The sequence below is a fragment of the Hesperophylax consimilis genome, chromosome 17, assembly GCF_061612785.1.
Source record: "Hesperophylax consimilis isolate HC1 chromosome 17, BYU_Hcon_1.0, whole genome shotgun sequence".
Taxonomy (NCBI): Eukaryota; Metazoa; Arthropoda; class Insecta; order Trichoptera; family Limnephilidae; genus Hesperophylax; species Hesperophylax consimilis.
This window is the reverse complement of record NC_142852.1, coordinates 29,657,725-29,680,562: the sequence shown is the minus strand read 5'-3', so window position 1 is coordinate 29,680,562 and position 22,838 is coordinate 29,657,725. Positions and strand designations below refer to the sequence as shown.

Sequence of the window (22,838 nt, the reverse complement as noted above, 5' to 3'; positions counted from 1 at the left end):
GGCCCGCATACCGAACCAATCTGCTGACCTATAGTGCCACACTTTTCTCCTCAGCCTCTCATTGGTTGGTCTGAGGCTAACGGGGATTGATGTCGTCACTAGGCAGTGGTCAGATGATCCCAGAGGCGCTGTGACGTCAATCTTATAACCGTGTGGCACAGTAGTTAAGAATAGGTCTAACAGATTGGAGCGGTGAGTCTGGACATCAGGAACCCTTGTAGGCTCCTGAACCAATTGCTCTAATCCGTAGCAAATGGCAAAGGATTCCGCCTGTCGGCCAGCCGAGTCCGTTGGGCCTGAGAACTTCAACCATGGTTCGTTATGAACGTTGAAGTCCCCCAGAACAACAAACTCGGCCGAAGGGTAGCGGGGCAAGAGATCATCAATAGTATCGCTCAAATGTTTGAAGAGCTCGGAAGTGTCTGATTCGCTATGGTTCGGTGAGCGGTATAGACATGCGTAGAATCTTGCCGTACTGGCAAGATTGACGCGCACCCACATTACGTCGAATCTGGAGTTTTCCAGACTCAATAGTCGCACACAGTTGACGTCAGCTCGACTATAGAGGTAGACTCCTCCTTTCAGTCGGAATTTGCTTGCGAGGGTAAAGCCCGGGCAGTCCAGATAGGAGCAGTCTGGCGGCAGGAAAAGAAGGTTGGGACGTTGGGACAAAAGATGGTGATGGACGGAATTTAAATTTGTGTGCAGGCCGCGAATGTTGGCAAAATTTACCAACAGTTTTGGCCCGCACCGGGGACGCCTGCTACTCGCCGCTGTAATGATGTTAAAATTGTTGTGTTGTATGTTCATGAATTTAAAGTTTTTTTTTTTTTTGTTGTAAGGGTAGGAGGTGAAAGGAAAGGTCTGGAAAGGAAAGGTATGAGGGGTGGGTAGGAATCTGGGGTTCAGGCTGTCCAGGAGTGATGAGCGTTTGGTTCCAGCCCACCCACTGCGGTGCTAGGCGATAGGCTGGGAGAGTCCGGCTGGAGAGGGCATCCAATGCGCCCCAAACGCTGCTGCTGGGTCCCCTCCGGTCACGAATCGGCACAACAGCAGTGGCGGGGTTTTTTCACACGCTGATGGGGCAGCCCACCCTTAGTCGTGAGCCTGAGGGTCGGGCCCCTGTACTATCGAGCGGCCCGGACAGCGGTAACCGGTTGTAAAGGGTCTCCCTCAACCAGCATCTCCCAACCGGCCCGCCACGCAGAAGGTGGGCCGACGCACCCGCCACCAAGACCCGGGCAAACCTTAACCCATGAACCCGGGCACCCCTGCTAAGTCACCAAACGTAGCGAACCACTTGGGGTGACCTGTGGCAGAGGTGTTGGTCATCCAATAAATGGTTCCCAGGGCGGCGGTACCCATTCCCGCCTACCAAATTGAAGATATGATATGAGGTGTTTATGATAATAGATATTAATTAATATAAAATTAATTCTATTTAGGTATAGAGTATTATAATAACTTGTTTATTTTATTTAAACAGAATATTAATATGCATAAAAAAGTGACTTGTAAGCAAAATATTATAATAGAGTAATTAGTAGTGAGTTTATTGTAACCTTCAAAATTAATTCTCGTTGGTATAGCTGGGCAGGTATCGCAATTCGGCTTAAGTAATTCAGGGCTGTCAGCGATTTAATGATACTTTTGGATAAGAAATAATAATCTTTAATAAAATAATACATATGATAGATAACCCAATACGGTATCTGGAGTAAATTCTCTAGACACAAGCGCCAGCTTCTATAGAAGAGGAACATTAAAAAAATCAAAAGCCGTGAAAACTAATTGTATGAATTATTTTATTTAACATTATAGATTATACACAAATGAAAGAATATCTTTGTTTTAAACCACATCATTAAATTTATATACGTCGACCGGTTTCGGTTGAACTCAACCTTCATCAGGACAGTACAAATATAAACTAAAATATAATACAGAGGAAGATTATTAATCAGAGCCTTTCCCGGTTTTATCAATGGCGCTGTGGAGAGTCCACGGGTCGGCGTTACCCACTTATTTAACCCAGTTATGCCAAGCAGCTCGTTTTGGTATTAAGATTGCCGATCTGAAGGCTCCACGAGCATGCCTAAGGTTTAACTCAGCAGTTTTCCGCTGATCGGGCAACCGCCCGTCCCTTCTGGCACGACCTACGGTTCTGGTAGCCTTCTTAAAGGCGATCTTACGCAAAGTCAGCTCACTCGACCACCACGGCGTCCTGATGGTCCTCTTCGGGTTTGATCATCCCAAAGAGGATTCGGCAGCTGATACCACGGCTGCGTTGAAAAAGTTCCCCAAATTGGATCTCTGCATGCTACATCTTAAAAGCCCCTTAAAGTATCGCGTAGTGCCTCCCCAAAGTTATCCCAATTCGCCTTAGTGGTTTTGAAGTTCCAGGAGGATTTCGGAGTCTCGGTCTTCTTAATACCCACTGTATAGGTTATGAGCCTACGATCAGAATTTATCGCGGATTCGTGAACTTGCCACTTTGATATTAAGCCTGCAACAGATCCAGAGCATAGAGTTAGATCGATGTTACTCTCGCCGTGTATATTTGAAAAGGTGAAGCTATGGTTGGGTTTATTGAGAATTACTAGACCTTGCGCCGCAATGAGGTCAACAACGGCGTCTGCACGTTCCGTTCTTATTTCGTAATAATCGAACCCCATTGGCGAGCGAGCATTAAAGTCTCCTCCAATAACTATCTTACGTCCTTTAAGCGCGTTTAGAGCGCGCGTCAAGCTCAATATGTGTGGCCCAACAAGATTCCCATATTTAAAGTAAATTGAGATATTAATAACCACGCAGGTTTGGTACTCGTTTGACAGCCCAACCAGAAGGAGGGGACTGACCATGGAAACGTTGACCAGGACACCCGCCATGGGTGCACTGCCGACTTCTCCCCTGGATAACTAATGGGCGTTCTTCCTAACCGTGTATACTGCTCCTGAATAAGCATAATGTCAATTTTAAGGTCAGATATGACCTGCAGCACCTCAGTTGTGGCAGCCCTGGATCTCTGCAGGTTGATCTGACCTATTGAAAGGAATTACTGACCATAGTCAGTCATACGTACTTAGCTATCAGTGAAGAATATCGTAAAAAATTAAGTAATTCTACCACATTGGATGAAGTTATGCAAACATTGAAAAAATATTATAATGAAGGTTGGCCAAATAGCAAAGATGAAGTACACGGTATGTTAAAATCATATTATAATTTTCAAGACGAAATTAATGTCATTAATGTTTTTATTTTTAAGGGTAAGTAATAAACTAATAGTATACCACAATCTGTGCGAAAAGAAATAAACAAATGTCTAAGATTGGCTAAGATATTTTATATTTGTCTAATATGGCTGAAGATATAAAAAAAAATCAAGTATGTAATAAATTTAAAGTTTAATCAGAAAGAGCCATTAATAAACTATGAAATAAATGGCAAAAAGTCGGTATTGATTTTATGTATTTTAATCATTTAACTTATCTCATTGTTACAGAATGTTATTCAAAGTGTATAGAAATTGCTTTATTGAATAAGGATTCCACACCCAAAAATGTAATAAAAAACTTAAAATCTATTTTTTCACGTCATGGTATACCTATGTCATTAGTATCAGATGGTGGACCGTCATTTCAATATATTGAATTTAAACCATTGTTAGAACACTAAGTAACAAGTCAAAATCCCTTCCTGTATCGATCACATAGGGTGCAACTCAAATAACACTGAAAAAAACATGTCGATATTATGGAAAACCAGCATAACTGACCACTAAACCTATATATTCGTTAACAACATAGACAAAAAAGTACCAACCCCAACAAAACTGACAAAAAAAAACAAGAAAAAAAAATTAAATATGAAAACTTTAGAAACAAATCTTAAGATGGAAACCTGGGCATCAATAATTGAATCGGAAAATCCAAATACTTGTGCGGAGAATTTCGAAACTGTTTTCCTAAATCACATAAACCTTTCTACACAATTACTAATTTCTAAAACAAAATCTAAACACAGATTAATAAAGCCATGGATAACCCATGGATTAGTGATCTCAATCAGAAATAAGGAAAAATACTATCGACAGTCTAAAAAATTCCCTAACGACGAAAAAATCGCTACTTTCTACAAGAAATACCGAAAAAAATTTACTCTTTTAATTAGACTGACTAAAGAAAAGTATTTTCGTGATAAATTAAAAAATGCTGGTCAAGACAGCATAGAGTTCTGAAAAATTATCAAAACAATAACCAACAAAACCACAAAACAAAAATTTCCAAAATAAGTTACTCATCAAGGAATCAAGTGGTGATATCTTTAACGATTATTTTGTTAATGTCGGCGCTAATCTTGCTAGTAATATTTATTTATTTATTTATTAACGCCGATCATAGCGGCTTTTACAAAAGAATAACAATTGTTTTACTTATTATAAATACAGAATATTCATAGATAAAAAAAATATAAATATAAAATACATAAAAGAGAACAATAGAAATGGTTATTATAAATACAATACAACAATATGTATATATAAATATATAAACAATTAATTTACAATAAAACCCGGATAAACTAATACTTTAAAACTGTATTTGGTTATATTCAATCAGAGAAGCGCTGACATACAGTTTTAATTATGTGGTGTTTGTATGAGGATAAACTAGCAATGTTTAATAAAATTGGTAATAAAACATATTTATTACCAAGTACATGTAGGCGATTCATTATGGAATTAAGTTCAGCGTTAGATCCTGTATTGTTGCAATGATAGGGTAATTTGAAACGAACTGATCGACTAGGTAGGTACACGGAAACATATTAACGAAAGAAGTTCAGGGAAGTTCAACAGGTTGGTAACGATTTTAAATAAATAAAACAGGTCAAAACAAATTCTTCTTTCTTTTAATGTATCGAGTCCCAATAATTGTAACAGAGAGGGAGAGTAATTAATGTTTTCGATGAATATTCCCAATTTAAAATTAATATAACGTAAAAATTTATGTTGGACTCGCTCACGGGAATTCACATGTACACTGTAGCAAGGACTCCAAATGGTGGTGTTAAATTCTAGTTGGCTTCTAACAAGTGAAGTGTAAAGTAATTTGACAGTTTTTAAATTTTTAAAATCCTTTGAAATCCGTAAGACAAATCCTAACATTTGCATTGCTTTACTGGTTATATTATTAATATGTTTAATGAATGTTAATTTAGTGTCAAAGGTTATTGTTATTATTAATATTATCCTAGACAAAAAACAAACTCAATAACCAGAGCTAAACCCAACTTTTGAAGAAGGTTTCCACACATTTGCTTCAGTAACTGATAAAGAAGTAGAAAACGCTATAATAAGTTTACGAGGATCAGCAAGCCCTGGCTACGACAACATAACTGTCAAAATATTAAAAACTGTACGTGAGATAATCAGCAAACCAATTGCTCATATAATAAAAAATGTAAGTCTGAAGAAGGGCATATTCCCGATCAACTATAAGAAGACTATTGTGACCCCTGTTTTTAAATCTGGTGACGAAAAAAACACTCCTAACTATCGTCCCATAGCACTCAATCAAATATAGCAAAAATCTATGAAAAATTGTTAAAAAACAACTCAACAACTACATAAAAGATAAGAAGATAATGAGCCCAAACCAGTTTGGATTTAGGGACAATCTCAGCACACAGGATGCTATTGCTAAATAGACATCAACAATAATGCAAAAATTAGATAATGGAGAAAAGTGTCTTGGAATCTTTATTGATCTCCGCAAAGCATTTGATAGCATATCACACTCAAAACTCACTGAGAAACTAAAACAAATTGGATTGGACGGAATTGTGCTTTCATGGTTCCAAAGTTACCTATAAGAGAGATTTAAATATGTCAAAATCAATAATACCCTTAGTGAACCAAAACCTCATCTTTTGGCATACCGCAAGGAACTGTCATCGGTCCAATCCTTTTTATTATATATGTAAATCAAATGTTCACTCTTCCCATTGTTGGAGATATTATATCTTACGCAGGCGACATTGTAGTTATCACAAAAGGAAAATCATGGGAGGAAACAATGAGGATAGCCAATATCAATATAAACATACTCAAAACCGACAAAGCAAATTTTAATTTATTTTACTTTAAGATTTTTGGCCCGAAGGAATAGTGTGTCGAATCTTTAAAGAAAGAAATCACAGCACAGACAAAAGTTCAAACAATACACATAATGGATCCTCTTAAAATTATTACTATCAATTGCAGATCAGTGAGAAGGACAGTGAAATTTATTCACGAAATATGTGAAGAATATGATGTCATTTTATTACAAGAAACATGGCTATTACCCACTGACATAAATTATCTTTCAGAAATACACCCAAAATTTTCAAGCTTGGGCACATCTGCCATAGATACATCTACCGGCATACTTAGAGGGCGTCCTTACGGTGGGACGGGCGTATTGTGGCGGAGCGCAATAAAGGCCAAGGCTATCGACTGCAATGACAATAGGTTATCAGGAATAGAAATAAAGCTGGATAAAGGATTGTTGTGTATTCTCACAGTTTATATGCCAACTTTCTGCAATGATAACATACCCGAATTTTCAAGATGTCTGGCAAACCTGCATTCACTTATTGAAGATAAACAATATACGAACTGCCTTATTATGGGTGATTTTAATGCCGATCCAAAAACATTATTTGGGAAAGATTTATTATCATTCTGCAAAGAAAACAAATATCACTGCATCGATATCGAAAAACTGCCAGAAAATTCCTACACATATGTTAGTGATGCACATACAACGAGCTGGTTAGATCACTGCATAGGGACGGCCGCAATTCAAAAGATGACAAAAAATATTTCGGTAAAGTACGATGTTGACTGGACAGATCACCGGCCCATGTCAATTTGTTTAGAAACAACAGGTATAACCGCAACGGAGGAAATATCCCCGATGGCTTTAGATCCAGTAAAATGGAGAGCACTAATTTACTTCGCAGATCATTTCCTATTTTGCAACTGCATCATTTTTAACAAACCGCATTAAATGCAGCAGCGGGGTCGAACTCTGTAAAATGTCAGGATGCAAAAATAACTTCCATAAAGATGCCATAGACGAACTATATGATAAGATTGTAGAGTCACTAAGTACTGCCGCTAAAAACGTCTTTGAAAGTGGGCGCAAACATAACAGAACCACATCCAAACATATTTCTGGATGGAACGATAATGTATCGATTCATTTTGAAGCATCACGAAATGCACTTATGAAATGGATTGGAAATGGAAAACCCCGGTCGGGTCCCTTGGCAGAAAATAGAAAAATACTGAGAAGAATATTTAAATATGAATTTAGAAAATGTCAAAAAACAGCGGAACAAATAATAATGGACAAAATATCAGGTGCAATTGAGAACAAACACTTTAAAGAATTTTGGCAAAAAACATGTTTTAAAAGCTAAAGCACAGATATCTACTCATATTGAAGGAGAATCGGACGCAGAAAAGATTGCTAATATTTTCATAACCAACTTTTCAAAAATATCGGAAAGAAACGAATCCACCATCTTAGAAAAACCATGCGAAGATGAGGACGAAAACATAATCGTTACGAAAGATATGGTCAAAACAGCTGTAAAACGAAAGAAAGGTGGAAAATCGCCCGGTTATGATAGCCTGAGTATTGAACACGTTAGAAATGCAGGTGAAAAAATATACACGCTTCTAGCAACGCTATTCACACAGATACTTCAACATATGCATATGCCAAGAAACTTCTCACGTACAATTATAGTACCGTTAGTTAAATCCAGACAAGAAGACATATCCAGAGCTTCCAACTATAGGCCGATATCTCTAGCCAAAATAATATCCAGAATATTTGAAAGGGTTTTACAAATCCACATAGAAGCCAAACTATTTACGTCCGACAACCTTTTTAGTTTTAAATCTAATTTGTCAACAGATATGGCAATATTCAGTTTGAAACAAAGCATCAAATATTATAAGGCAAGAAAAACAACAGTGTATGCTTGTTTTCTAGACCTAAGTAAAGCTTTTGACCGAGTATCTCATGCACTGCTTTGGAAAAAACTAAAAGAAAGGAATGTACCCAGTTCAATAATTAACATTCTGGTGATCTGGCATCATCAACAAGAGAACCAAGTTATCTGGAAAAATAAAATGTCAGTACCAGTGAATACGGAATGCGGCGTCAGACAAGGGAGAAGCTTATCACCAATTTTATTTAACGTCTATATGAATGATTTAAGCAATAAACTCACCTCGGCGAATGTAGGTTGTTACCTGGGAAACATTTGCGTAAATAACATTGCGTACGCAGATGACATGGTTATTTTGTCTCCAAGCATTAAAGCATTAAGAAAGCTATTAAAGATATGCGAAGAATATGCCGCTGAACATAACATGGTCTACAACCCAACTAAATCTGTGTTACTAGTATTTAAAATGGGCGCAGGCCATACAAAAGTACTACCCGTCAGCCTAAACGGCAAAAAAATAAGTGAAAAACCGGAGGTCAAATACTTAGGACACATTGTAACAGCGGAGCTCAATGATGATATGGATATTGAGCGACAGAGAAAATCACTGTGCATCAGAGCAAATATGATTTCTCGACGATTTAACAAGTGTAGCCCAAAAGCAAAAAGGCAACTTCTTAACACATACTGCACGAGCCTATAAACCTCGGAGCTGTGAACTTCAACAAAGCATCTCTAAAAAGAATGGAAGTACAGTACAACAATTCCTACCGAATACTTTTTGGGATGTCCTGGCACTGCAGTGCCACTGAGATGTTTGTAGAAGGGCGTGCTCCCGGATTCCGAGCACTAATGAAAAAACGGATCACCAGCTTTCTAACACGACTAGCCACGAGCGAAAACGGTCTTGTGATGGCAGCACTGTACTTCTGGCAGGGACCTATTTGCAAGCGATGGAGCCAAATCCTGATGTCATAGATAAAAAAATATATATATGTATATATTTATTTATATTCATATGCATATATATATTTTTAGTTTTAAATGTATTTTCTTTTTAAAAAACTTTAATCATTATGTTTTATGTATTATTATTATTGTCTTTTGTTTTCGTTTATTTTGTATGTATTATCTTACAATATTGTTTATATTTACTTTCTATATATTCTATGTATAATATGGAGCTCGTGGGATTGCACCACCCTCCCCGAGATCTGTAATAAAAAAAAAAAAAAAACAAAACATGGTTCGACCTAAATTGTCTCTCACTAAATACCGAGAAAACATATTTCATCCCCATTCTCTTTTCAGGAAAAAAATTTCGAAAACAATATTACCATTAAAATCCATTCATCACAGTGTGAAAATAAAAAAATAATGCGGTAATGAAAATTGTTTACCAATAACATGCAAAAATAGTATAAAGTATCTGGGTATCATAGTAGATAGACACTTAAAATGGAACTTAAAAGGGCTGCATAATAGTTTGCAACATGTATGTAGAGAATTTTCCTTTATGTTCTGTAATAATGTATTTTTTAAATAAAAACATGGGCTGCATAATAGTTTGCAACATGTATGTAGAGAATTTTCCTTTATGTTCTGTAATAATGTATTTTTTAAATAAAAACATGGGCTGCATAATAGTTTGCAACATGTATGTAGAGAATTTTCCTTTATGTTCTGTAATAATGTATTTTTTAAATAAAAACATGGGCTGCATAATAGTTTGCAACATGTATGTAGAGAATTTTCCTTTATGTTCTGTAATAATGTATTTTTTAAATAAAAACATGGGCTGCATAATAGTTTGCAGCATGTATTGTCAAAATGAGTGGTAATAGGTAAGTATAAAATAAGATCCCTGTTATTATTGGCAGTGTTACAGCAAGTGCGAGTACACCAGTTTCAGTGCTCCGGTGTTTGGAAACATTTGGTGTCATTCATACCAACGAGACCTCAGCAATATTGACAGGAACTTGTTGGTCTGGAGGTTGGGGTGCTTCCATGGGGTAATCATCTTCATTCTCCTTCCTTGCAATGTTATGTAGTACTGCAGTAGCCACGACAACCCCCTCAACGCGGCATAAGGAAAGCCTTATTGGCAAGAATAGCACAGGGAACCTACGTTTCCACACACCAAAGCAACGCTCAATGCAATTTCGGGTTCTAATTTGGGACTCATTATACAATCGTTCCACTTCTGTTACGGGATTGCTCAATGGTTTCCTTAAATATTTGATTCCTGGTTAGCCGCTGTCACCAAATTCTCCTCGTTCAAATCTGCTTTTAAGTGAAGAGTTATTGAATATAGTCGAATCATGAGCAGAACCTGGCCATCACATTTTTAAGTACGAGTTAAGCATCACACGCAGCTTGGACATTCAAAGAAAAATAACCTTTGCGGTTGCGGTAAGTTTCTGCTTGGTCTCCTCCGGGTGACTGAATCCTGACATGGGTGCAGTCAATGGCACCGATGACCTTTGGGAATCTAGCAATTCTGTAAAAGTACTTCTTCTTCTTCTTCTTTCGTATGGTGGGGGGTCAGAGGGGGACATCTAGATCTGCGAGCCATTTTAGGGCCTCAGGCGTCGCCATGTGAACCTCATCAATCCCGCCGGGGAATGAATGGAGCGGGCATTCGTTGACCACATGTTCGGTAGTCTGCACCGCACCACATTCACACATCGCCGACTCTTTAAGGCCCCATCTGTGCATCATGTGGGCACAGCGGCTATAGGAGCACCTTAACCTATTGATGGCGGACCAGGTTTTGCGAGGCAGTGAGAACCCAGGCTGTCTCTCGGTGGGGTCATGTATGAGATGGGCATTTCCCACGTTGGCCGTTTGCCACTCAAGTTTCCACCTATCTTCTGGGGTGAGAGGTAGTCGGAGGAGCCTCTCCCCTTCCGCCCAGAAGCGCTTTCGGGACTTCAAGCGGCATGCCGGGTGGGAGACGACATCTTCGTGTAGAGGTATTGCGCTTTTTTGCAGCGCCTTCTTGTATTCCCTCAGTGTTGCAATTTCTCGCCTGATGTTTGGCGGGGTTATGTTTGCAAGTACGGTTATGTTTGCAAGTAAAAGTACTGAACTCCGTCACTGTTCATGGTTATGTAATCGTTTCTCAAGGAAGCGATTATTTTGGTAACTCTCCATACAACGATGCATGCCGTCGACTTGGAGACTCCCGTGAAGTCGCCAGCAGTTTGCAGCATTGATCCCAAAGCGTAGAATCGCAGTGTCGGTAACAACTGCTGGTTTCGATGTGTCGCCGGCACTAATTGAGCTTCAATTCTATTTAAAATTTGAGCCACGGTTCTCTTTGACAACCGAAATCTCATTTTAAAATCGATGTCCGCATAATAATTAAAATAATCCGGTCTATGCATAAAAACACGTGGACGTCTGCGTATTCCCGCAGCTTCGTCTTCACTGCTGCTGCTATTAGATGACGACGATGGCGTGTCATCTTCAAGCATTGCCAAACGCCCATCCTCACTTTCACTGCTCGATGATGAATCCATATCACAAATGCAAATAATATAATACGGTATCTTAATTAAAATAGTGCACGGTTCCAAATAAGCGATCGTCGGGCAACAACCAAATGCAACTAACTTACTGACAGCTGTCAAAAAACATTTGAGCGCCAACAAATCGGATCGTTTACCATTTAACTGGCCAAAATCACTGCATTAACCGAAACTTGGCCTACGGATAACCTGACGAACGTTTATAAAACGGAAAAATCAGGGGGTTAACCAAATATTTGTTACGGTAAACCAAAAACGGTATCAAGCGTAACGAACGGACGTTTATAAAACTGGCCCTTAGAACATCATAAAAAGTTATCAAAATTTACCAGTCATACCAATACTATTTGGTTTAGCGAACCGTTTTCCAAATGACAAGTTTTTAATCATTTGTGACTATAACATGTCCAAAATTGAATGGAATAATCTACAAATGTTAACTAAGAGAGACCGACATTCACTCGCCTTACTTAACTTTAACCAGTTACCTAACAAATAAAGATGCATTTTGGACCTCGTTCTCTGTAACACCCTACCTTATATATCGCTAAGCGATTAAACATTTAGTTAAAGAAGATGCTCATTCCAAATCATTGATCGTAGAACTAGAATTTCTAATAATGGACCTTCTCGAACAATAACATTGTTATAGCAGAATACGCAGAGATTAACGAGCGACAACAATCGACGGGTCAATCGTGAGTAGCGGATGTTAATGCAGCGTTAAAATCGGTTTTTTTTTATAATTGAACTGATCTAGGAGTAAAACTATTTAAATTCAAATTTTAAAAACTAAGTTATTTCTTCAAAAGAATTCTCCATCAGAATGCCCTCAGTAAAAAAGACTTTTAAAAATCTACATGGCTCTTTGCCAATCGCTCTTAAGATACGGAATTATCAGATGGGGCAGTGCAAATGTCAATATCTTAAATCAACTTATTAAAACCCAAAAAGCCACAATAACTATAATTCTGAAAGATCACGTAAGAACTAGCATTACGTCGCATTAATTCGTAGAATGCGTAACCACCAAATGTAAAATTTTACAGGAGGCACAAAAAACCTCGTAGTGAAAAAAAATGAAAGACGGCTCATTTTTTTTATTTATGTTTCGAACATATAATATAATTTCGAAATTTATTTTCAATCGTTAAACTTTTGTAAGTTAAGGCTTTCTATTTCAAATCGGAGTTGGGAAGTTTACTTATAACCGAGAATGGAGATACGTATTTTACAAAAGAAACATACTTTTCTGCGAATAGTTTTATGAACAACCTAGCAGAAGATTTGGGAGATAGGAATTTTACATTCACAAAATAAAACACAGCGATGTATGTGTATGTCGAGGCAGTTTATTGAGATGCATTTTTAATGATTTTAATGATGCGGAAGGTTATCGTAAAAGGAGTGGTAATCCTTTTCTTATCCTTTCCGTATACAGGGCTTGCAAATCTTTAAATTGGAAGCCTTTCTTGCTTATTATCTGGTGACTAAACCTCCCGAGCTTCTCCCGTGCTCGGTTTGCGTATGTCGGGCGTCTCATGTTCAGAAGAGGCAATGATATTCCCATGCCGCAGGAAGGATCGAACCTGAGTAGAAGGGAACTATTTTCGATCTGTGGCAAGCTGACGGGGCACTACCCCGTATGTGGATGGCTAAGGATAGCCTGCAGCTTCATGAAGAGGGAGTGTCAAGGCCAGACGTGGGATGATTACGTAGGTGACAGGGCCCAAAAAATGGCTGAAGAGCTTCTGGTGAGATTGCGAATTGATGATCCTGTACAAGGAGAGTGGCTAGTCCCCGAATCATTAGGCGGTGCCAGAGTTTACTGTGATGCGAGTAATCTGGCCCTAGGAGTTACCTTGAAAATTGAGGGGAGAACTGTTGAAGATGCCGCATGGCTGGGGAAGACCACTGATGTAGTGCATATCAACATAGCGGAGCTAGATGCTGTCCTTAAGGGATTAAACCTGGCTCTCAAGTGGAATCTTCAAACTCTGGAGATCATTACAAATTCGGCGACGGTTTTGTGCTGGGTGCGATCTACACTGACCGGGAGTAGTCGTGTCAGAGATGCTCGTTAAGTGACGCTTGGGGTTGGTGAAGGATATTGTAGAAGAATTTGATCTGACATTGTCGATCACCCTTGTAGAGTCCTGTAGAAATAAAACTGATGTACTTACTAGGGTTTGCAAGACCCGGGAAAAGAGTAGCCATGACAAGAAACGTTGTGAAAGAGACTCCTCAGAGTGTGAAGATAGGTGGGAGAGACTTGAAAGTGGAACTGGTGAACTGGAGTAGAAACTCTTCATGCTCAGCATCACTTTGGAGTAAAGCGAACGCTTCATCTTGCCCGGCTGGTCGATCCCGAGGTGAGAAGAGAGGACGTCGATAGATGCGTGCGTTCCTGCGTACAATGCAGGACAATTGACCCACCGCATCCCATGAAGTGGGTAATCTGAACGTTGTGACAATCTGGAGTTGCTTGGCTGTTGATGTTACTCATTTTGGTAGGAAATGTTTACTCACATTTATTGATGGCGGTCCAAGTAGATTTTCCGTGTGGCGGGAAATCGAGTCAGAGAATGCCGCTTCGATTGTCAGACATTTGGAAGAAGTGTTTCGGGAAAGAGGCCCGCCGAAAGTAGTTATCATGGACAATGGTACTGCATTTCATTCATTACAGAGTTGCAGATATGTGTAAGAGATGGAATGTTCGTCAAAGATTTCGCGCGGCATACCGACCAGCTGGAAACGGTATAGTTGAACAACATTATCAAACAATAAAGAGAACTGCAGCCAGAAGTGGAAGCGATCCCCTGCAGGCAGTGTTTTGGTACAATCTGGCTGCGAAGAGTCAGGATGATCAAGGTGTTGCGCTTTCTAGAATAGTTCACACTTACTCGTGGAGACACTCTTCTGCGCAAGTGAATATAGAAGAGAAAGTAATGACTGAGTTCTATGTGGGCGATCTTCTTGCGGTTAAGTCAGTAGATGGGAGATGCACATCGTGCTGGAGGCTTGGAAGGGTGACAGGACTTACTTCAGTCAACAACATCGAAGTAGATGGCATACCAAGACATGTGCTTGACCCGCGGAAGATGCCTGACAGAGAACGGACTGTGTCTGAGGAGAGACGAGATGGAATTGCCGCACGTTCCACCGTCATTATTTGGGTTTGTTTGAAGAGGACAGTGAAGAACCGGATCCAGATATGCATCAGGAGGAGATCCACTTGCAAAGAGATGGTGACCTTAAATAAGAGATAATCACAGAACAACGACCTATTAGGTAGGACGCGAAGGGCTCCGGGTTAGTTAAATCAATTCGTGCAGCGATGATGACATCAGGAGGGCGTGTGGTGATAAGCAGGTACCACTGCAAAAGTGGTGAACGCAATCGCAGAGGCACATAAAACAAGAGAGCTACGGCAGAGCGTCACACGGTTCAGAAGACGTCAGTTTAGACTACAGATACAAACACTATTCGTGACTTCACAATTAAAATTAAGGTTATAAAATGTTCAAAATTGTTTAATCAACTTACCTCAGTTAATTTCACGGTAAAACTATTACACCGTAAATAAATTCCCTCAGTCAAAAACACAACCAGCGCGCACGGCTCACCGGCCAATACTGAATTAAGGAGTTTCGAAGTATTCGCGAGTAAAAATGGCACCATGGTGTTACGCAGTTTCCTAATTTGTGTTTATCTAAAGAATATTTTTTTTTAAATTTGCGAGTTTTACTAGTCGATGCGGGACTAATTTTAACACCAGATGGCATTAAAAACGTATTTTCGAAAAATTTGGAGTTACAGAGTCTACGAATTAATGCGACGAATATATATTGACCTCTTCCTATAGTATGTTGATCCAGTAAGAAGTTTTTAGACTAAGATGATCCACCTTTAACACCATATAACTTGGCTATTATGGAATACATAAGAAAGCTCGAACAATTGGGCATTATAAACATTATAGGGGCAGCAGATCTTCAACCTGTTGACTGTGGGAAATCCGGAACCTTACTAACAAATCACAGTAAAATATGTACACAAAATTTAAAAAAAAACATTGTTTCTAAAATAAAATTTAGTGCAAGCGATTTGGACACTTACCTTTATTTCAGTTTCTTTATACATAAGTGTTAAAATCGCTTTAAAAACTAAGGGCAAACACATTACTACCCTATTAGTCGTTAACCTTTAAGTAGGCAAAGATATCAAAATTTTAATTTTAATAGTTAAACCGCGTTATTAGGTTTCTGGGTCTAAAAGAGTTCTTGAAAAAAATAGCAAAATTTTATGTTTTTAAATTTTCAGTAATGTGAGAGTTCAAATGTTAACTACGGTAAACAACGTAATGTTAGATATAAATGAAAAATTGTAGCGAATAAGTAGTTATCTGTATTTACTTCAAATAATTACAAAAACAAGAATATTTCAACTTTGTTTTTAAATGAAAGAGTTTTCGTTTTTTCCAATAAAATCTTAGAATATATTGGCATTGCAGCCCTTACAAACCCCTCTTTACTGTTTTCTGTTCCCTGCTTTACTACATTACACAGGATCAATACTTAATTGATTCTCGTGCCGCAGTTTGTCCTAATTTTCTCTACAATTGGCAATATATTTTACCAGAATAATCTTAATAACTATTGTCAAAGTGCAAAAATTTACGAATTTGTTGATTACGCTTCAAGAGTGGGTTGTAGGGCAGAATGGTGATTTGCTGGAAAACGGCTCTCTAAAACGGCTTAATACTACCTTTCGTATGTCATTATCAGACTTCATATTCTTTGTTACCAATTAATGGACTATTATTTTTCAGTCTGCCTATTTTTTTTGTAGTTGTTGTAGGCATTCGACCATAAAAAATAAAAACATTGATACACCATACAACCCACTTTTAAAACTTGGATTTATGATTATCGCGTTAATAACGGCTTTACACGATATTTTTAATTTAAAATATGTATATAATACACACATCTGTAGAAGTACGGCCTCTTATTATTGTTATGCTATCTGTGGATATTAATAATTAAATAAATACTTCATCTTGCACCAAATTTTCAACACATTTCACAGTTTTTTTTACTTATTCCGGGATGGAAGCCCCGGTGATGGCGGTGAAACAATAGGCTCCCTGTTTTACGGCGTATATATTTCGAAAATGCCATCAAAATGTTTCATTAATGGGTCTAAAAGTAGAATACCGACTCACTTAAACAATTGCAATAATCTAAGGAAGCTACAAAAACAGTAAGTACTCACAAATTCTCTTTTTTCATGTAAATTTGACGTATTGTATTTTTTCAAGTGTCATATTTTTTAAAAGGCGTAAAATACAACATTTAATATGCGTTCCTTTTCCAAACGGTTAGCACTAACGTCATGTTGTTTACTGGCGGCATCTTTATGCAAGTTTGTGTGAGATAATTCATTGTCTTTACGCGCTCTGACTAAGTGGGAGAGTGAACGTTTTTTCATATTTTTTTTTTTTTTTTTTTTTTTTTTTTTATATTTACTCCACACAGGAGGCCCTGAAGAAAATAATTTCCCTCGGGGCCTATGTCATCATATCGCACGTTTGGTAATTAAACCAAAAATTACCATCTCACGCCAGATCATTTGTTGGTTTGGTAAAATCGGACGTTTTAAGTGAAAACAAGTCAAGTTTTTCACTGTTCCTACCTTAAGGGGTATTAACACGTTGAACGCCATTGTGGAAATGAAGAAACATTACCATTTTAAATTTGGAAAAAAAAATACTCAGATGGCATCGGCGACTATCAAAACGTATTCCTTTTTTTTTACCAAAATTTTCCATGAACATCAAGAAAGTTAACTGCGGTCACCGGTGACCGTCATGGCACTATGGGAGAAAAATGACGATTTTCGTTATGAGGAGTAAACAAGTTTAGTACCGTTTTTTTATTTTTATCTTTAGATTAAACAGATAAAAAAATCTTTTTAAGGAAATTAACAATACCATCGCTTTTCTGCGTATAAACACGTAACCATTCACACGTTGTCAAATCAAAGATATTCTATCTATGTGTTGTGTTGTAAAGTTCCAAACAATAATATTATTTTTCTCTTTGTAGATCAATATTATGATTTATCCATGGCAGCCGGAAAAAATACTCCAAACAAGGAATGCTTCAAGTAACGAATAAATGAAAAAAGATTATTGTTTAGTTGTACTAAATAACACAGAATAATTTAACAAATATATAAATAAATAAAAAAAAACTTTTATTTCTCGAGGTCATTTTATTAATGATGTTATTAATATGTATAGATATTCTATCAAATTTAAAATTTAGAAATTTACCAAATAAATCCACCTTCGATTTTCTCGAAAACCAAAGCTCAAATAAAAAAAGTCATAACCCAAAATTGACAATAAATGAAAGGTTATTCACAAGTTATCCCTTTATAGGACAACTTTTTTTAAACGATACGCCCTTAATGGTTTTATTTATGTATTCTATATTCATTTTGATGAACAGAAAAAAACTCTTTTTTTTTCTAAGCTTTTTTGAAATTTTCGATTTTCCAGCGGGTTTTTTTCTGACCGGTGTCCATTTAAAAAAAAAATGATATAAAATTATTGTTTTCATTACAAAACGGCAGGTTGGTAAGGAAAAATGTACTTTTATTTATTTGCGTTACAGGGGAATAACTGCTTTGATAATTTTATAGAGAAACTGACCAGGACGCGATTTTCGTAAATTTACTCAACATGTGCGAACTTCGGGCGGTTGGTTCGATTCAAGACCTCTGTGCGTTACCTCAGAATGATTACAACCCAAGGGCTTATAACTTGTAAACATAAAGAAATATAAACCTTAATTTTGCAGGTCTCAAAACTATCCGTTTTTAGCTTATGACCTATAAAGGGTTTTACCGTTTATACCACGAGTTTCCGAACACTGTGTAAAACAAACTATATGTATCGGAAATGTTCCTCAACACTAATGACAACAGCAAGTAAATGATGAAACATTTATAAAAAATGTCAAATTAAATGCTTTACCAAAATAGTAGGTTCTGCAAATAAGTCATACCTATTTACTACGTTGTTTGTTTTACTTAATATTTCACATTCATATTATACGTTCATTGCTTTGCGACAAACGCACATGTGACGTTATATTTTAACAAGTTCATTAATGTACAACTACCGCCCTCTAGTGACAAAAAAATGAAGACATTTTGACAGTTTGCGAAATTTCGCTATCATTTAACAAGCGCTTAACGGAATTATATCTGCTTTAAGCACGTAACGAAATGTATGATTGCATGAAGCCATTTCGACAACAATTTTCAATTAGTAAAGATTTAAAAAAAAATCTTAAGTTATGATTTGTCGGTTCAGTTATGTAAGGAGAAAAATACTAACATTTTAAAATATCAGAGGAAAATCGTCATCAGTCAAATCACTGGAATTTTTTCTGTCTACCCAGTTAGTACGTTCTCGAGCGGTTGAAGTACCTAGCGGTTGTGTTTACCAAATAATTCTAGTAGGTACAAGGTGCGATCTGCGCATAGTAAACAAAAAAGAAAATCTTCTAGAATGCACTAGTAGCTGCTTTTACAGTTCTACAGTTTAGACAGTGAATGTAGAAGTGTAAAAATATTATTTGAAAAAATAATTAAATATATTACTGTACACATATTCACATATATTTTGATATTCGTGTTAGAAGCATGACATAATTATCTTTTTTACACATACATTTACATTTAACTTGCAAGTACATTTAAGTTTAAAAAAAAATCAAATATTTTGCAATGCGATTCAGAACAAATTCAAGGAAATCAAAAGGTTATAAATATTTTGACCATTATAAAATTATACTAATTTTATATACTGGAAACTCTCTGGTGAAACATATCATATCTAATACTAGAATTTATTTTGTAAATAGTTTTCGTGAAGGTGAATGTTAACGCAAGGAACAAGAAAAGTGTCCAGTCAAAGATTCTTTTCGAGAAAACGCATAATTACATACGAAAAAAAACTGTGAGTGCGCACGCGTTTTTTCAAATCTCTCTTCAGCCAGAAAACGAAAAAGTTTTTTCTCAGCTGTCATTCAGTATTTTCTCTTCAAGGAACACTGTTGATTACTTGCATAGTTGCACTCGGAACAAGAAAAGGGGGGTTTTCTCCGCTCTGAGTCAGCATGTGTTCCAACAAATGTCCTATATGGGTGTCCTTTACTAGAATCTGAATATTTGCACTTGGAAAATGAAAAAGGTTTGTTGCCACTGTGAAACAGCATGTGGCTTTTTAGATGTGCTTTTTGAGAATATCCATAGATGAACAAGGAAAAATAAAAAGTTGTCTCCGTAGTGACTTAACGTGCGCTTCATATTGCCTTTATAATAACATTAATATGTGCACTTGGAACATAAAACAGGTTTTTCGCCACTGTGAGACAGAATGTGGGCCTTTAGATGGGCGTTTTGATAAAATGAAATGTTTCACACGGGACATGAAAAAGGTTTTTCTCCACCGTGAGTTAGCATGTTGCACTTCAGATAACATGTTTAGTTGCACACGGAATATTAAAGAGGTTTTCCTACGATGTGAGAGAGCATATGTCTCTTCAGATGGCCCTTTTGATTACATGCATAGTTGCATACGGAACATGAAAAAGGTTTTTCTCCACTGTGAATCAGCACGTGTCTCGTCAGCTGACCTTTTCTATAACATGCATAGTTGCACACGGAACAAGAAAATGGTTTTTCTCCACTATGAGTCAGAATATGGCTAATCAGTTGACCCCTTCGATTACATGCATAGTCGCACTCTGAACATGAAAAAGGTTTTTCTCCACTGTGAGTCAGCTTGTGCCTCTTCAGCTGACCCTTTTGACAACACGTATAGTTGCACTCGGAACATGAAAACGGTTTTTCTCTGCTGTGAATCCGCATGTGTACGTTTAGTTCGCTTTTTCGATAACATGCATAGTTGCACAAGGTACATGAAAATGGTTTTTCTCCACGGTGAATCCGCATGTGTCCGTTTAGTTCGCTTTTTTGATAACATGCATAGTTGCACTCCGAACATGAAAAAGGTTTTTCTCCACTGTGTGTCAGCTTGTGCCTCTTCAGCTGACCCTTTTGACAACACGTATAGTTGCACTCGGAACATGAAAACAGTCTTTCTCTACTGTGAATCCGCATGTGTACGTTTAGATCACTTTTTCGATAACATGCATAGTTGCACACGGAACAAGAAAATGGTTTTTCTCCACTATGAGTCAGCATATGGCTAATCAGTTGACCCCTTCGATTACATGCATAGTCGCACTCTGAACATGAAAAAGGTTTTTCTCCACTGTGAGTTAGCTTGTGTCTCTTCAGCTGACCCTTTTGACAACAAGTATAGTTGCACTCGGAACATGAAAAAGGTTTTTCTCTGCTGTGAATCCGGATGTGTACGTTTAGTTCGCTTTTTCGATAACATGCATAGTTGCACAAGGAACATGAAAAACGTTTTTTTCCACTGTGGGTCAGCATATGCCTCTTTAACTTTCTATTTTGAGCATTTGAATAGTTGCACTTGGAACAAGAAAAGGTTTTTTCTCTTGCATAGGTGCGTACGTTTATTGCAAAATTTGACTTAGGAGAGGAGGAGTAGTTGTGATGGGGAGGAGTGAATCCCTTTTCCACAAAATGCGTCTGAAGATCTGTCGACAAATTTGAAAAATAACATGGGTGAAAAAGACTCGGTTAAACTTATTTCCTAAACTTATAAAGCGAAGTAAATTAGCGAAGTAAGTTCGTAGAAACGATAAAAAAAATAGGAGAGTCCGAATCGTTCAAGTTTACAGTGAAAAATTGGTTTTACCTGCTTCCTTGGTAATTCTTCCAAAGCGTTCTAAGCATTCCTCTTTTACATCCAGCAGGTCTATGTCAATTTTCATGTAAGTAAGCGCCGCTTCATCTTGTCGGGGTCCAAGATCCGCGTTTATGGTGACTGTCTTCACATTAATGTTTCCTGGAATAAAAAAGGACAATAAATATAATGAATCTTTGCATTGCCAGCCCTGAATCAAACGGCGCCAGGCGCAAGATTAATTTTGGCTGCCCTCACAGTCTAAAATAGTACACGCCGAGGCAGGATACCAAAATTAAAATGATGATTTGGGTTTTTTTGTAGAGCGGTATTTATCAAAAATAATATCAAGGGCGATGTGATAGGTTAAGTATTCGACGCCCGGGACAAACTGCACTTATTGAGCCCGCATAGAGCCAGCCCTGTATCTTCGTCAAATTGATATTGACGAGAATTTTTTTAATTGAAAAACAATAAACTATTCTTTTACGAATAAATACCATTGATCAACAAGGTCAATGTCAGATAAGAAATGACCTTAGATATCCGCTTCAGGGACCGATTCTTCAAGAAGGAAAAACCTTTCTCTAGAGCACCTGTAGTAGAGAGTTTGGTTGTTTTTGGTCAAAGACATATTGTTTTTACAATCAATATTTATGTATTGATTGTAATACGTGTAATTCACATCATATCTCAAATAAAATAAGGTGAAAATCGAGGAACCGACAACTTACTCTGAATAATATAATAAAGTTTAATGAGTGCTGTATTTTCGTATTTTCCTGCAAGGACACATATTAAGGTAAATACCCAATACACCTCATGTTTTATAAGAAAGGATGGTGTGCACAAGTGTGTGTCCTGTTTGCACGACATTTCAAAAGAGAAATTGATTCCGGACATCCGAATTTTAAGTTCTATATTTAACACGTATGCAATGCAACAAACTGTCTGAGTACTCTCCGCATATTGCGAGCATTCCTTCGTTACAGCTGGGTGGTCGAAATCTAAATCTGAAAATGCAATTTAACCTCCATCTTCTTCCTGGAGCCCTGGTTCCGTCTTGATGGATATAGTATCTGGCTTCAGTAGATCCATGGTCTGCTTTGGTAGAGTTTGGTTATTGGTTTAACCCCAAACAATATATCTGAAACAGAACATTGTTAAAATAAAATAAAATGATAAAATTTAAAAGTTAAATTAAAACAGGATACATGATTTTTAGCTCAAATCGTTAAATCATTCCTCCTTACGTACCCTTAAAAATTGAATATAACAACCTGTAAATCCTGATACGGGAGAATTATTCAAGATATTAAAGATAAAATCAACCCTTTAATTAGCGTATTTAGCCGGATATCATATCTGTTACTAGATAAAATTTTAAAAAAAGGTCTATATTATAGCCTCGTACATTCACATTTAAACTACTTGTG

General features: G+C 37.3%; 1 protein-coding gene across 1 annotated transcript; it reads right to left on the bottom strand.

The window, feature by feature from the left end:
* Window positions 1-10,262: 10,262 nt before the first annotated feature.
* On the bottom strand, window positions 10,263-22,541 carry LOC149416393 (uncharacterized). Its single transcript, XM_089641985.1, is given in 6 exon segments — window positions 10,263-10,353; window positions 10,355-10,539; window positions 11,163-11,290; window positions 20,933-21,253; window positions 21,415-21,564; window positions 22,434-22,541. Coding segments are annotated over 6 exon segments (942 nt in total). The 5' UTR covers window positions 22,501-22,541.
* Window positions 22,542-22,838: the final 297 nt, after the last annotated feature.